Source organism: Oncorhynchus clarkii, chromosome 9 (assembly GCF_045791955.1).
Source record: "Oncorhynchus clarkii lewisi isolate Uvic-CL-2024 chromosome 9, UVic_Ocla_1.0, whole genome shotgun sequence".
Taxonomy (NCBI): domain Eukaryota; kingdom Metazoa; phylum Chordata; class Actinopteri; order Salmoniformes; family Salmonidae; genus Oncorhynchus; species Oncorhynchus clarkii.
The window spans coordinates 12,671,608-12,689,093 of record NC_092155.1 but is presented as its reverse complement, the minus strand read 5'-3'; the positions used below and the strand labels follow the sequence as shown (position 1 = coordinate 12,689,093).

Here is a 17,486-nt window from a genome sequence, read left to right as displayed (position 1 = left end):
TTCATGTGTGTGTCTGTGAGCATGTGTCGTGTGTGTGTGTGTGTGTGTGTGTGTGTGTGTCTGTGAGCGTGTTTCATTTGTCTGTCTGTGAGCGTGTTTCGTGTGTGTGTGTGAGCATGTTTTGCGTGTGTGTGTGTGTGTCTGTGAGTGTATTTTTTGTGTGAGTGTGTTTTTGAGCGAATTTCGTGTGTGTCTGTGAGCGTGTTTCGTGTGTGTGTGTGTGTGTGTGTCTGTGAGTGTGTTTCGTGCGTGTGTGTGTGTGAGCGTGCTACGTGTGTGTGTCTGTGAGTGTGTTTCGTGTGTGTATGTTTCTCTGTAGGTGATGGCTTTGTTATGGAAGGTTTGGGAATCACTTCCTTTTAGGTGGTTATAGAATTGAACGGCTCTTTTCTGGATTTTGATAATTAGCGGGTATCGGCCTAATTCTGCTCTGCATGCATTATTTGGTGCTTTACGTTGTACATGGAGGATATGTTTGCAGAATTCTGCATGCGGTCACAATTTTGTGTTCGTCCCATTTTGTGAGTTCTTGGTTGGTGAGCGGACCCCAGACCTCACAACCATAAAGGGAAATGGGCTCTATGACTGATTCAAGTATTTTTAGCCAGATCCTGATTGATATGTTTAATTTTATGTTCCATTTGATGGCATAGAAGGCCCTTCTTGCCTTGTCTCTCAGATCGTTCACAACTTTGTAGAAGTTACCTGTGGTGATGATGTTTGGAATTTGTATTTGTTGTCCTGGCAACTGGACCTTTTTTGGAACACCATTATTTTGGTCTTACTGAGATTTACTGTCAGGGCCCAGGTCTGTCAGGGCCCAGGTCTGTCAGGGCCCAGGTCTGTCAGGGCCCAGGTCTGACAGAATCTGTGCACAAGATCTAGGTGCTGCTGTAGGCCTTCCTTAGTTGGGGACAGAAGCATCAGATCATCAGCAAACAGTGGACATTTGACTTCAGATTCTAGTAGGGTGAGGCCGGGTGCTGCAGACTGTTCTAGTGCCCTCGCCAATTCGTTGATATATATGTTGAAGAGGGTGGGGCTTAAGTTGCATCCCTGTCTCACTCATGCCAAACTGAATCAACGAGAAGACTTTGCCTATGTTTTGGTTTGTTTGGTTGCCAATTAGGGTGTGCAGGGTGAATACATGGTCTGTCGTACGGTAATTTGGTAAAACGACAATTTGACATTTGCTCAGTACATTGTTTTCGTTGAGGAAATGTACGAGTCTGCTGTTAATGATAATGCAGAGGATTTTCCCAAGGTTGCTGTTGACGCATATCCCCTGGTAGCTATTGGGGTCAAAATTGGGGTGATCAGTCTTTGGTTCCAAATATTGGGTAAAATGCCAGAGCTGAGGATGATGTGTGTGAGTTTAAGTATAGACAATTGGAATTCGCGGTCTGTATATTTTATAATTTCATTTTGGATTCCATCAACACCACAGGTCGTTTTAGGTTGGAGGGTTTGTATTTTGTCCTGTAGTTCATTTAATGTAATTAGATAATCCAGTTGGTTCTGGTAATCTTTAATAGTTGATTCTAAGATCTGTATTTGAGCATGTATATGTTTTAGCTGTTTGTTCTTTGTTATATATAAAAGATTGGAGAAGTGGTTTACCCATACATCTCCATTTTGGATTCATAATTCCCCGTGTTGTTGTTTGTTTAGTGTTTTCCAATGTTCCCAGAAGTGGTTAGAGTCTATTGATTCTTCAATTACATTGAGCTGACTTCTGACGTGCTGTTCCTTCTTTTTCCGTAGTGTATTTCTGTATTGTTTTAGTGATTCACCATAGTGAAGGCGTAGACTCAGGTTTTCTGGGTCTCTATGTTTTAGTTGGATATTTTTCTCAATTTCTTTCTTAGGTTTTTGCATTCTTCATCAAACCATTTATCATTGTTGTTCATTTTCTCAGGTTGTCTGCTTGACATTATTAGATTTGATAGGGAAGTTGAGAGGTCAAATGTACTGTTTAGGTTTTCTACAGCCAAGTTTACACCTTCACTATTACATTTTGTACAGGAAGTTGTCTAAAAGGGATTGAATTTGTTGTTGCCAAAATGTTTTTTGGTAGATTTCCACCCTATTTTCCTTCCATCTGTAGCATTTCTTAATATTATTCAGTTCCTTTGGCTTTGGTGCCTCATGATTGAGCATTGCTCTGTTCAAGTAGACTGTGATTTTGCTGTGATCTGACAGGGGTGTCAGTGGACTGACTGTGAACGCTCGGAGAGACTCTGGGTTGAGGTCAGTGATAAAGTAGTCTACAGTACTACTGACAAGCGATGTGCTATAGGTGTACCTACCATAGGAGTCCCCTCGAAGCCTACCATTGACTATGTACATACCCAGCGTGCGACAGAGCTGCAGGAGTTGTGACCCGTTTTTGTTGGTTATGTTGTTGTAGTTGTGTCTAGGGGGGGGGGGGGGGGGGGGGATATGGGGGAGGGAATGCTGTCACCTCCAGGCAGGTGTTTGTCCGCCTGTGTGCTGAGGGTGACAGGTTCTTGTGCAATTCTGGCATTTAGGTCGCCACAGACTAGTACATGTCCCTGGGCCTAGAAATGACTGATTTCCTCCTCTAGGATGGAGAAGCTGTCTTCATTAAAGTATGGGGATTCTATTGGGGGGATATAGGTATCACACATGAGGACATTTTTCTCTGTTGAGATCATTTCCTTATTAATTTCTAGCCAGATGTTCCTGTTTTAACTAATTTAATAGAGTGAGTAGGTCTGCTCTATATAAAATTAGCATACCCCCTGAGTCTCTCCCCTGTTTCACACCTGTGGATGGGACTACCAGCTCTCTGTAACCTAGAGGGCAGCTAGTGGGTCCGTCTCCTTTATACCACACACCTGGTAGTTTGGTGGATGGGACTACCAGCTCTCTGTAACCTAGAGGGAAGCTAGTGGGTTTCTTGTAGGATGACTCTCTCTCTCTCTCTCTCTCTCTCTCTCTCTCTCTCTCTCTCTCTCTCTCTCTCTCTCTCTCTCTCTCTCTCTCTCTCTCTCTCTCTCTCTCTCTCTCTCTCTCTCTCTCTCTCTCTCTCTCTCTCTCTCTCTCTCTCTCTCTTCCTCTCCTCCCCCCCATATATCTCCTCCCCCCATCTTTCTCTCTCTCTCTTCCTCTCTCTTCTCTCCCCTCCCCCATATTATTTTTTTTATCTCTCTCTCTCCCCTGTTCCCATCTCTCTCTCCTCTTCCCCATCTCTCTCTCCCCATTTCGCTCCACCTCTTTCTTTCTCTCTCTCCTCTCCCCATCTCTGTGTGTGTGTGTGTGTGTGTGTGTGTGTGTGTGTGTGTGTGAGGGAAGCCCCACTTGAGTCAACCAGAAAGCTGATTTTGCCAGGAAACCCCTGTCTTGTCTTACTGAGTTCACACCACAGAACAGGACTTTAGAAAACTGTGCTGTGTGTGTACAATGTTTCCCGTACGATGACAATGTATCTCTCTCTCTCTCTCTCTCTCTCTCTCGCTGTCTCTCTCTCTGTCTCTCTCTCTGTCTCTCTCTCTGTCTCTCTCTCTGTCTCTCTCTCTGTCTCTGTCTCTCTCTCTCCTAGCCCTTTAACCCCTCCCTCCCTCTCCATCCATCCTTCTGTCTTTTGCAGATAGTAATTAGGGGACTAGCAGTAGTGTGGAATAGAGCTCTTCTATCCATATACATTGAATAGATGACGGTGAACACTGGGATGAAGTGTGCCTGTGTTCCAAATGGAACGCTATTCGCTTTATAGTGTTCTACTGTATGAGCCCTAGTCAAAAGAAGTGGGGACAGTCAGTATTCTTCCCTAGTTTGGGTGTTCTTCCTCTAGCCTGTTCTGTTCTGTCCTCCACATGATTAATCTCACACACTCCCCCCTTCATGTCTCTGTTGCCTTCCCTCCCTCAGCTTTCTTTTCACAGTCCCCCTCTTCCTTCACACTCCCCCCATCTTCCTGACTTCTCTACTCACACACGCACACACGCACACACACACACACACACACACACACACACACACACACACACACACACACACACACACACACACACACACACACACACACACACACACACACACACACACACACACACACACACACACACACTCTTCCCTCCCCTCCATCCCTTTCTTCACTCTTTCTCTATCTTCCTGACTCGTCTTTTCTTCTCTCTCCCCCCCTCTTAGAAACAGCAGGGTGTCCCACTCTTGGCTCTAAGTAACCCTCCTCTCTCTCCCCCCCACCCCCACCTCTCCTGTCCCCTCTCTCTCCCCCCTCAACACTACTCCCCACCTCATATAACTGCCTTTTCACAGAGCAGAGCTCCACAGTCCCTAACCACCAAATAATACAGCTAGAACAACTGCAGTAGACAGCAGTTCCCTAAACAGACAGCTAAAGGAGTAACCCAACACAACCCAGAAATGACCTCAGCCTGGTCGTCACTAGTTACCACAGCCACAAAATCATAAATCCCGCCTATTTCTACAATTTCTGTTTTTAAACCTAAACTCAATCCTAACCTTAACCACATTGCTAACCTTATGCCTAACCTTAAATTAAGACCAAAAAGCAAATTTTTGTTTTCATTCATTTCTACGATATAGCCAAGTTTTACTTTGTGGCTGTGGTAACTAGTGGAACACCCTCAGTCTGTGTAAGAACCAGATGAATACTCTGGGATAACAGGAGGAAGCACTGACATGTTTGTGGCACTGTTATTAGTGTAAACCAATACTGTGACCAGTAAGTATAACCAGCCAATCACCTCTTCATATACCAGGAAGTAGAATCAGCCAATATCTCACCGCTTTACAGTATGGCCCAATGACCATTACATGCCAGGAAGTACAGTCAGCCTATCACCTCTTACATACTGCAACCAGGAAGCAGAACCAGCCAATCACCTCTCAATTTACTGCAACCAGGAAGAAGAATCAGCCAATCATGACTCACCTCTCTACAGTGCTGTGGCCCTCCCAAGGCTCTTGCTGTGGCCTGTTGCATCGCTGCCATCTGCTGCATCCTCTGCTGTAGTAAATGGGTGTGGTTCGCTGCTACAGATGCTGCTGTTCCGGCAGCACCCCCATGCTGCATTCCCCGATAACCTGCCATGGGGTTGGGGGGTCCCTGCCCAGGGGGTCCCCCTCCCCCCATCTTCTGCTGCTGTCCTCCTTGGTGGTCCGGGTTGGGGTCAAAGTGGCGAAGGGGTTTGGTGTTAGTGAAGGAGTATGGGGGTTCTTGGTGGGGTACACTGCCACCACTGCCTGGTTTGGACATGGATGGGTGTTGTCCTAGCTGGGCGTTAGTCTGTAGCTGCTGTGTGTTCGACTGTTGCTGTTGTTGTTGTTGTTGTTGCATTAGTAGCTTGAGGCTGCTGGGTTGACCTGCAGTCATGGCTTTGTAGAGCTGGCTAGACATATTGTTGTTTGGTCCTGACCCGTTCTGGGTGCTGTATGGATGCGGATGTTGAGTTTGGGGTTGGTTCTGGGGTTGAGGTTGAGGCTGGGGTTGAAGCAACGGACTAACATGGGGCTTGTCCGTCCTGTAGGGGGGCGAGGGCCTTGTGGCGCCCGATGTTGGTGCAACTCCGCTGGGCATGTAGTTGGCCTGGGACCCCTGGATGTTGGATGAAGTGCTGGATGTGGTGGTCGTTCCTCCAGATAGGAGGGTACTCTGTGGGCTGAAGGGGGGTTGGGCGATAGCCGGACTGCCTAGCTTCTCTGGGTGGTAGGGTGGTGAAGGACCAGCGGATGGGAGACTCAGCGATCCCTGGGGGCTCTGGATGCTTCCAGCCGGGCTGAATGGTTGCTGGTGGAGTGGGGAGGAGTTGGGGAGGTTGGGCAGTTTCTGGCCGCCCCAGGGTGAGCCTTGCTGGGATAGAGGAGGGATAGAGGCCTGGGTCTGGTTCTGGGATTGGTTCTGCTGGATAGGGGTGTTAGAAGAAAGGTGTTTGTTGGAGTTGGACGCCATTTGCTGGAGCTGTTGGGCTCGCGATACTTCGTGCCATGTGGAACCGGGTCGAGACGAAAGGGCGGCTGAGAGCATTGGAGAACGAGCTTGATTCTGGGATGAAGAAGAGTGATGAGGAGAGGCCGATAGGGGTGAGGGGACTGGTTTGGAGGGGTGGGGGATGGAGTAGGGAGCTCCAGCCGGACTCGGGCCTACTTGGGGAGACCCGGCCTGGGGAAAGCCTGGGGAACGGGTGAGGTGGCTCTCCAGGTGAGAGGTGGGTCTCTGGGGGGAGCGTTTGGGCGAGTGTGGGTGGATATACCCCGGCCCATGCCCTTGATTCTGCTCCTCTTTATTCCCCAGTATCTTGTCAAGATCCAACTCCGTCAACGACGGATCCGGGTTCTTAGTCAATTCATCCAGAATATCTTGCAGCTCCTGCTCAACCGATGGGGCCGACGAGGAGCTTCCATTGGGGTGAAAATGTCCTCCACCAACACCCGCAGACCCTGGACTCGCCTTAGGGGGCATTGAGTAAGGCGACCCCAGCCTGGGGTTACCGTTCCCCAGCCTGTTACCTTCCAGTGATCCCTGACTTCCAGGACCCCCATGACCTCCAGAACTCTGTCCTCCAGAGTAAGGACTCTGCTGGAAGCTGCTACCCATGGCGAGGGTCACATCCTCCAGGCAGAGTCGCTTGGCGGGCACCCCAGGACCCTGGGTCATGGAGGTACCGTAGGCGGTACCGTTCAGACCAAGACCTGAACCGGGGCCCAGACCTGGGCCGTTAACGGGCCCTTGGCCCTGCCGTAAACCTCCCTGGTAGGCCCCCTCGGTCGCAGTCAGCCTCCTCTTCAGTGATCCAGACAGCTGGAGGGAAAAGAGAGAAGGTGAGTAACACATAGAATTACCAAACAGAATGACAACCAGCACCATCAGACACCACCAAACAGAATGACAACCAGCACCATCAGACACCACCAAACAGAATGACTACCAGCACCATCAGACACCACCAAATATAATGACTACCAACATCATCAGACACCACCAAACAGAATGACTGTTACAAGAGAGTACCAGCACAGTGAGACACTCGATGACAAACACATTCTATAAACTCATGTAGTCTATAGAAGATCAAAGGCATAAAATTAATAATTTCTATTGTCGACATTGTAGCTTTCTATTGACAACATTGTAGCTTTCTGTTGTTGATAAAACCTTCTATTGTCAACATTGTAGCTTTCTGTTGTCAATAAAGCTTTTACATTTTTTTTATTTGAAATTTTACCCCCTTTTCTCCGCAATTTCGTGGTATCCAATTGTTAGCAATTACTATCTTGTCTCATCGCTACAACTCCCGCACGGGCTCGGGAGAGACGAAGGTCGAAAGCAATGGGTCCTCCGAAACACAACCCAACCAAGCCACACTGCTTCTTAACACAGCGCGCCTCCAACCCGGAAGCCAGCCGCACCAATGTGTTGGAGGAAACACTGTGCACCTGGCTACCTTGGTTAGCGCGCACTGCGCCCAGCCCGCCACAGGAGTCGCTTGTGCGCGATGAGACAAGGATATCCCTACTGGCCAAACCCTCCCTAACCCGGACGACGCTAGGCCTGTGTGTCGCCCCATGGACCTCCCGGTCGCGGCCGGCTGCAACAGGCGGCAGGGTAGGGGCGGCAGGGTAGCCTAGTGGTTAGAGCATTGGACTAGTAACCGGAAGGTTGCGAGTTCAAACCCCCGAGCTGACAAGGTACAAATCTGTCGTTCTGCCGCTGAACAGGCAGTTAACCCACTGTTCCCAGGCCGTCATTGAAAATAAGAATTTGTTCTTAACTGACTGGCCTAGTTAAATAAAGGTAAAAAAAAAAAAAAAAAAAAAAACAGAGCCTGGGCGCGAAGATAAAACTTTTTATTGTCGACATAGTAGCTTTCTATTGTCAACATAGTAGCTTTCTATTGTCAACATAGTAGCTTTCTATAGTCGACATAGTAGCTTTCTATTGTCAACATAGTAGCTTTCTATTGTCAACATAGTAGCTTTCTATTGTCAACATAGTAGCTTTCTATTGTCAACATAGTAGCTTTCTATTGTCAACATAGTAGCTTCTATTGTCAACATAGTAGCTTTCTATTGTCAACATAGTAGCTTTCTATTGTCAACATAGTAGCTTTCTATAGTCGACATAGTAGCTTTCTATTGTCGACATAGTAGCTTTCTATTGTCGACATAGTAGCTTTCTATTGTCAACATAGTAGCTTTCTATTGTCAACATAGTAGCTTTCTATTGTCAACATAGTAGCTTTCTATTGTCAACATAGTAGCTTTCTATTGTCAACATAGTAGCTTTCTATTGTCAACATAGTAGCTTTCTATTGTCAACATAGTAGCTTTCTATAGTCGACATAGTAGCTTTCTATTGTCGACATAGTAGCTTTCTATTGTCGACATAGTAGCTTTCTATAGTCGACATTGTAGCTTTCTATTGTCAACATTGTAGCTTTCTATTGTCAACATTGTAGCTTTCTATAGTCAACATTGTAGCTTTCTATAGTCAACATTGTAGCTTTTTATTGTCAACATTGTAGCTTTTTATTGTCAACATTGTAGCTTTCTATAGTCAACATTGTAGCTTTCTATAGTCAACATTGTAGCTTTCTATAGTCAACATTGTAGCTTTCTATTTTAGATAAAGCTTTCTATTGTCGACATTGTAGCTTTCTGTTGTCGATAAAGCTTTCTATTGTCGATAAAACGTTCTATTGTCAACATTGTACCTTTCTATAGTCTCAACATATGATACAGTCTATCATGGTCGTCCCACTCGGTGTCTGGCAGGTCTATAGGGATCTCAAGGCTCTGGTATATAGCTAACCCACCAGTCACCACAGCGCACACACACACACACACACACACACACACACACACACACACACACACACACACACAGTGTGTTAGTGTTTCTGTTCTTTCATCCCTGCAGCTGCATCCACACTGGTGCCAGAAGTGGGATCCGTAGGCTCTTTTGTGTGTGTGTGTGTGTGTGTGTGTGTGCCAGGAGTGGGATAAGAAGGATCACTGACTGAGAAGACTGTTTCTATTACCACTGATGGGTCAATGTCACCCCCCCCCCCCTCCCCTCCCCTCACCCCAAGAGCCCCAGGAGCAACCCGAGAAGGATTAAGACACCCCCTAACCCCATCCCCAAATTCTCTGGAACCCCCTGTTAACTTCAAACTCTAAAGCCCCTCATTGGGATTCTATGCTATTCAAAGAGAGATGCAGAGGTAGAGGATGCTTTCATCCAATTCCATAGTTAGATAACAGTCTTTTAGTTGTGGTGGCTGGAACTTTGAAGTAAGATGCTTTGTTTTCATGACATGGGTTCTAGAATGTAGTCTAAAAGGGCGTGTCAGAAGGGATCCAAGTGGTCTGGAGCATTCTAAGAGCGTTGCATTCTTCTGATGTTTGCAGTGATCATCAACATTCCTAAAGAACTCTTCAGCCAAAAGACTAATGAAGGTTGAATCACTGGATGATGCCAAAGAAGAGAAATGGAGAGACAGAGATAGAAAGATAGAGAGACAGGGTGAGAGAGGGCATTTCTCCTTTGACAAAATAAATCCATCTACCTGACAGATGTGGCATATCAAGAAGCATGACCTTTACATGATCATTATATATATCCAACTGTGTGTATGTGTGTGTATATATATATACAGTGCCATGCGAAAGTATTCGGCCCCCTTGAACTTTGAGACCTTTTGCCACATTTCAGGCTTCAAACATAAAGATATAAAACTTTTTTTGTGAAGAATCAACAACAAGTGGGACACAATCATGACGTGGAACAACATTTATTGGATATTTCAAACTTTTTTAACAAATCAAAAACTGAAAAATTGGGCGTGCAAAATTATTCAGCCCCCTTAAGTTAATACTTTGTAGCGCCACCTTTTACTGCGATTAGATAGAGTGACCAGACGGACCTTCCTGTTGGAAGGTGAACCTTCGCCCCAGTCTGAGGTCCTGAGCGCTCTGGAGCAGGTTTTCAAATCAAATCAAATCAAATCAAATCAAATCAAATTTTATTTGTCACATACACATGGTTAGCAGATGTTAATGCGAGTGTAGCGAAATGCTTGTGCTTCTAGTTCCGACAATGCAGTAATAACAAGTAATCTAACAATTCCAAACTACTGTCTTGTACACAGTGTAAGGGGATAAAGAATATGTACATAAGGATATATGAATGAGTGATGGTACAGAGCAGCATAGGCAAGATACAGTAGATGGTATCGGGTACAGTATGTACAAATGAGATGAGTATGTAAACAAAGTGGCATAGTATAGTATAAAGTGGCTAGTGATACATGTATTACATAAGGATACCGTCGATGATATAGAGTACAAAGTGGCATAGTATAGTATAAAGTGGCTGGTGATACATGTATTACATAAGGATACCGTCGATGATATAGAGTACAGTATATACGTATGCGTATGAGATGAATAATGTAGGGTAAGTAACATTTATATAAGGTAGCATTGTTTAAAGTGGCTAGTGATATATTTACATCATTTCCCATCAATTCCCATTATTAAAGTGGCTGGAGTTGAGTCAGTGTCAGTGTGTTGGCAGCAGCCACTCAGTGTTAGTGGTGGCTGTTTAACAGTCTGATGGCCTTGAGATAGAAGCTGTTTTTCAGTCTCTCGGTCCCAGCTTTGATGCACCTGTACTGACCTCGCCTTCTGGATGATAGCGGGGTGAACAGGCAGTGGCTCGGGTGGTTGATGTCCTTGATGATCTTTATGGCCTTCCTGTGACATCGGGTGGTGTAGGTGTCCTGGAGGGCAGGTAGTTTGCCCCCGGTGATGCGTTGTGCAGACCTCACTACCCTCTGGAGAGCCTTACGGTTGAGGGCGGTGCAGTTGCCATACCAGGCGGTGATACAGCCCGCCAGGATGCTCTCGATTGTGCATCTGTAGAAGTTTGTGAGTGCTTTTGGTGACAAGCCGAATTTCTTCAGCCTCCTGAGGTTGAAGAGGCGCTGCTGCGCCTTCTTCACGATGCTGTCTGTGTGAGTGGACCAATTCAGTTTGTCTGTGATGTGTATGCCGAGGAACTTAAAACTTGCTACCCTCTCCACTACTGTTCCATCGATGTGGATAGGGGGGTGTTCCCTCTGCTGTTTCCTGAAGTCCACAATCATCTCCTTAGTTTTGTTGACGTTGAGTGTGAGGTTGTTTTCCTGACACCACACTCCGAGGGCCCTCACCTCCTCCCTGTAGGCCGTCTCATCGTTGTTGGTAATCAAGCCTACCACTGTTGTGTCGTCCGCAAACTTGATGATTGAGTTGGAGGCGTGCGTGGCCACGCAGTCGTGGGTGAACAGGGAGTACAGGAGAGGGCTCAGAACGCAACCTTGTGGGGCCCCAGTGTTGAGGATCAGCGGGGAGGAGATGTTGTTGCCTACCCTCACCACCTGGGGGCGGCCCGTCAGGAAGTCCAGTACCCAGTTGCACAGGGCGGGGTCGAGACCCAGGGTCTCGAGCTTGATGACGAGCTTGGAGGGTACTATGGTGTTGAATGCCGAGCTGTAGTCGATGAACAGCATTCTCACATAGGTATTCCTCTTGTCCAGATGGGTTAGGGCAGTGTGCAGTGTGGTTGAGATTGCATCGTCTGTGGACCTATTTGGGCGGTAAGCAAATTGGAGTGGGTCTAGGGTGTCAGGTAGGGTGGAGGTGATATGGTCCTTGACTAGTCTCTCAAAGCACTTCATGATGACGGATGTGAGTGCTACGGGGCGGTAGTCATTTAGCTCAGTTACCTTAGCTTTCTTGGGAACAGGAACAATGGTGGCCCTCTTGAAGCATGTGGGAACAGCAGACTGGTATAGGGATTGATTGAATATGTCCGTAAACACACCGGCCAGCTGGTCTGCGCATGCTCTGAGGGCGCGGCTGGGGATGCCATCTGGGCCTGCAGCCTTGCGAGGGTTAACACGTTTAAATGTCTTACTCACCTCGGCTGCAGTGAAGGAGAGACCGCATGTTTTCGTTGCAGGCCGTGTCAGTGGCACTGTATTGTCCTCAAAGCGGGCAAAAAAGTTATTTAGTCTGCCTGGGAGCAAGACATCCTGGTCCGTGACTGGGCTGGGTTTCTTCCTGTAGTCCGTGATTGACTGTAGACCCTGCCACATGCCTCTTGTGTCTGAGCCGTTGAATTGAGATTCTACTTTGTCTCTGTACTGGCGCTTAGCTTGTTTGATAGCCTTGCGGAGGGAATAGCTGCACTGTTTGTATTCGGTCATGTTACCAGACACCTTGCCCTGATTAAAAGCAGTGGTTCGCGCTTTCAGTTTCACACGAATGCTGCCATCAATCCACGGTTTCTGGTTAGGGAATGTTTTAATCGTTGCTATGGGAACGACATCTTCAACGCACGTTCTAATGAACTCGCACACCGAATCAGCGTATTCGTCAATGTTGTTATCTGACGCAATACGAAACATCTCCCAGTCCACGTGATGGAAGCAGTCTTGGAGTGTGGAGTCAGCTTGGTCGGACCAGCGTTGGACAGACCTCAGCGTGGGAGCCTCTTGTTTTAGTTTCTGTCTGTAGGCAGGGATCAACAAAATGGAGTCGTGGTCAGCTTTTCCGAAAGGGGGGCGGGGCAGGGCCTTATATGCGTCGCGGAAGTTAGAGTAACAATGGTCCAAGGTCTTTCCTCCCCTGGTTGCGCAATCGATATGCTGATAAAATTTGGGGAGTCTTGTTTTCAGATTAGCCTTGTTAAAATCCCCAGCTACAATGAATGCAGCCTCCGGATAAATTGTTTCCAGTTTGCAGAGAGTTAAATAAAGTTCGTTCAGAGCCATCGATGTGTCTGCTTGGGGGGGGATATATACGGCTGTGATTATGATCGAAGAGAATTCTCTTGGTAGATAATGCGGTCTACATTTGATTGTGAGGAATTCTAAATCAGGTGAACAGAAGGATTTGAGTTCCTGTATGTTTCTTTCATCGCACCATGTCACGTTAGTCATAAGGCATACGCCCCCGCCCCTCTTTTTACCAGAAAGATGTTTTTTCCTGTCTGCGCGATGCGTGGAGAAACCTGTTGGCTGCACCGCTTCGGATTGCGTCTCTCCAGTAAGCCACGTTTCCGTGAAGCAAAGAACGTTACAGTCTCTGATGTCCCTCTGGAATGCTACCCTTGCTCGGATTTCATCAACCTTGTTGTCAAGAGACTGGACATTGGCAAGAAGAATGCTAGGGAGTGGTGCGCGCTGTGCCCGTCTCCGGAGTCTGACCAGTAGACCGCCTCGTTTCCCTCTCTTTCGGAGTCGTTTTTTTTGGGTCGCTGCATAGGATCCACTCCTTTGTCCTGTTTGTAAGGCAGAACACAGGATCCGCGTCGCGAAAAACATATTCTTGGTCGTACTGATGGTGAGTTGATGCTGATCTTATATTCAGTAGTTCTTCTCGACTGTATGTAATGAAACCTAAGATGACCTGGGGTACTAATGTAAGAAATAACACGTAAAAAAACAAAAAACTGCATAGTTTCCTAGGAACGCGAAGCGAGGCGGCCATCTCTGTCGGCGCCGGAAGTCAACACTCATCAATGATCTCTCTGTACTCTCCTCCGTTCATCGTTCCCGCTGAAAAACATCCCCAAGGTATGATGCTACCACCACCAGGTGATGAGCGGTGCCTGGTTTCCTCCAGACGTGACGCTTGGCATTCAGGCCTAAGAGTTCAATCTTGTTTCTCATGGTCTTAAGAGTCCTTTTAACTCCAAGCGGGCTGTTATGTGCCTTTTACTGAAGAGTGGCTTCCGTCTGGTCACTCTACCATAAAGGCATGATTGGTGGAGTGCTGCAGAGATGGTTGTCCTTCTGGAAGGTTCCCCCATCTCCACAGAGGAGCTCTGGTCCTCTGCCAGAGTGACCATCGGGTTCTTGGATCTTCTTCCATTTAAGAATGATGGAGACCACTGTGTTCTTGGGGACCTTCAATGCTGCAGAAATGTTTTGGTACCCTTCCCTAGATCTGTGCCTCGACACAATCCTGTCTCGGAGCTCTACGGACAATTCCTTCGACCTCATGGCTTGGTTTTTGCTCTGACATGCACTGTCAACTGTGCGACCTTATATAGACAGGTGTGTGCCTTTCCAAATCATGTCAAATCAGTTTAATTTACCACAGGTGGACTCCAATTAAGTTGTAGAAACATCTCAAGGATGATCAATGGAAACAGGATGCACCTGAGCTCAACTTCCAGTCTCATAGCAAAGGGTCTGAATATGAAATGTAAATGAGGTATTTCTGATTTTAATTTTTAATAAATGTGGAAAAATGTCTAAAAACCTGTTTTCGCTTTGTCATTATGGGGTATTGTGATGTCATTATGGGGTATTGTGATGTCATTATGGGGTACTGTGTGTATATTGATGAGCATTTTTTATTTATTTAATCCATTTTAGAATAAGGCTGTAACATAACAAAATGTGGAAAAAGTGAAGGGGTCTCACTCTCACACACACACACAGACACACACACACAGACACACACAGACACACACACACACACACACACACACACACACACAGACACACACAGACACACACAGACACACACACACACACACACACACACACACACACACACACACACACACACACACACACACACACACACACACACACACACACACACACACACACACACACACACACACACAGAGTGTACAAAACATTAGGAACACCTGCATTTGCATACAATCACATATATCTCTTTATTATGTGTGGAAACACTTTGGAACAGATTAAAATCAATTGGAGCTGATTTGCTGGTGTTTTTACTGTATTTTATGGACAGCAATAAAACATTGAAATAAAAAGTTCTGTTAAGAAAAGTTGAGGGGACAAATAAAAAATCTTGCAGGCCAAATTTGGGCCGCTGGGTCTTTGGAGGAGGGCCTAAGAACCACCCCAATGTGACACCCACTCTGTCACCATGTTAAGGTCTATTGGGCATGTATCACCCACAATACTGCTGGCTGGTTCACAACCACAATGACCAATCAGCAATTAATCAAAGTTATCTATAAAGCCCTTTATATATCAGCAGTTGTCACAAAGTGCTTATACAGAAACCCAGTCTAAAACCCCAGAGAGCAAGCAATGCAGGTGTAGAAGCACGGTGGCTAGGAAAAACTCCCTAGAAAGGCAGGAACCTAGGACAAAACCTAGAGAGGAACCAGGCTATGAGGGGTGGCCAGTCCTCTTCTGGCTGTGCCGGGTGGAGATTATAACAGAACATGGCCAAGATGTTCAAACGTTCACAGATGACCTGCAGGGTCAGATAATAATAATCACAATGGTTGTAGAGGGTGCAACAGGAGTAACCTCAGGAGTAAATGTCAGTTGGCTTTTCATAGCCGAGGATTCATAGGTCGAGACAGTAGATACAACAATACAATGTATGCAATAATACAGTACTTTATGTATAAACTAATTAACCCATTTCATCCAAAACACACATTTATATTTGCTTCTCTCTCTCCATCTTTCCCTCTCTGGGGAACTCACTCTCGGGGGGCAGATGATGGAGGAGAGGAGAGATGGAGAGAGAGAGGGAGAGATGGAGGAGAGATGGAGAGAGAGAGGGAGAGATAGAGGAGAGGAAAAAAGGAGGGGTCTTTTCTAATTCGGTAGCAATCAAGTTTTAACCATTATGACTGGCATCTGTCAACACAGAGAGAGAAAGAGAGAGAGAGACAAAGAAATAGACAGAAAGAAAGAGGGAGAGAGAGGGAGAGAGATAAAAAGAGAGAAATAAAGAGAGAGGGAGAGAGGGATAGATAGAGAGAGAGAGAGAGAGAGAGCTCTGACATAAACAACTCTGTCGCCAAGGCTACATCAGCATGTGTGTTTGTGCTCTCAAATCCCCACTGCCGCCTGTTCGCTCCACAGGGAGTTACGGAGTTACATTGTCACCCCCCACACTGCCTGTCATCACCACGCCTTATCGTCATGCCAACAATGTGTTATCGCCACGCCAACAACACCCTATCTCGTTATTTGATGATATGACGTTTGGAGACCCCCAGTTTGATGATATCATCAATTGCATCATTGGTGATGATGTCACAAAGTGAAGACAACGATAAAAGGAATTCCACAGAGATGAGCCAGCTGGTCACTGGTCACACAGAAAACACTTCCTCGGATGACTTAGTCACTCTTTAGTAGACCTGAAGAATAGCTACAGAACACAGGAGCTGGACTGGACCAAGATATAGGGAAGATATCAAGTATCTTCTCCCCATGGAAAGACCTGGGGTTGAGATTGACTCTCTCTGGGTTCTCCCCATGGAAAGACCTGGGGTTGAGTTTGGCTCTCTCTGGGTTAACCCATGGAAATACCTGGGGTTGAGTTTGGCTCTCTCTGGGTTAACCCATGGAAAGACCTGGGGTTCAGATCGGCTGAGACAGTGTTAATATTGGACATCCTACTGATCTTATATATACAGTATAGCTGAATTTTAGGCCAGGCAGGACTGATATTGGGGGTCTGGCTAAGCTTCCAGAGCTTATCCTAGAGCTGTTTAGGTTAAGAGAGATTAGTGGAGTGTTTCCTCTGAGTGTCTAGTGATCAGTAAACCAGACCTGGATCCTGATCGGATTCTGGGTCAGTCTATAGGGGATCTGCAGTAATCCTTTGGGGAGGATCCCTCTCTCTAGCTGTAGAACAATGTATTAGCACATCCAGATCCCTCTCTAGTTAGCAGTAGTACATCTGTGTGTGTGTGTGTGTGTGTGTGTGTGTGTGTCCTCAAATCCCCACTACCGCATGTTCGCTCAACAGGGAGTTATGGCGTTACATTGTCGCCCTCCCCTCTACACGCTCTACACCCTCTACACTGCCTGTCATACTCTATGTCAACATCACAGTATACGCCTTATCGTCATGCCAACAACGCCCTAACTCGCTCTTCGCTGAAAACACGCTTGGAGAACCCCCAGTTTGATGATGTCATCGATTACATCATAGGTGATGTCAAAAAGTGATGACAACGAGAAAATTCCACAGAGACGAGTCAGCTGGTCAGAAAACACTTCCTCTAATAACGTCGGACTGCAGAACAGGGAAGTGACACTTAGTCACTCTTTAGTAGACATGAAGAATAGCTATAGAATACAGGAGCTGGACTGGACCAAGTGATTGGAGGCAAGATATCAAGTATCTGGGTTCTTCCATGGAAAGACCTGGGTTTGAGTTTGGCTGTCTCTGGGTTCTCCCCATGGAAAGACCTGGGTTTGAGTTTGGCTGTCTCTGGGTTCTCCCCATGGAAAGACCTGGGTTTGAGTTTGGCTGTCTCTGGGTTCTCCCCATGGAAAGACCTGGATTTGAGTTTGGCTGTCTCTGGGTTCTCCCCGTGGAAAGACCTGGGTTTGAGTTTGGCTGTCTCTGGGTTCTCCCCATGGAAAGACCTGGGTTTGAGTTTGGCTGTCTCTGGGTTCTCCCCA

The 17,486-nt window shown here is 46.6% G+C and overlaps 1 protein-coding gene across 1 annotated transcript in view; it reads right to left on the bottom strand.

Moving 5' to 3' along the window:
- Positions 1–17,486, bottom strand: part of LOC139415897 (mastermind-like protein 2) — a 143,173-nt gene that overhangs the window by 43,932 nt on the left and 81,755 nt on the right. Inside the window, exon 2 of the mRNA XM_071164048.1 lies at positions 4,943–6,808. Coding sequence (XP_071020149.1) covers positions 4,943–6,808 — 1,866 coding nt within the window. The remainder of the gene's footprint in view (positions 1–4,942; positions 6,809–17,486) is intronic.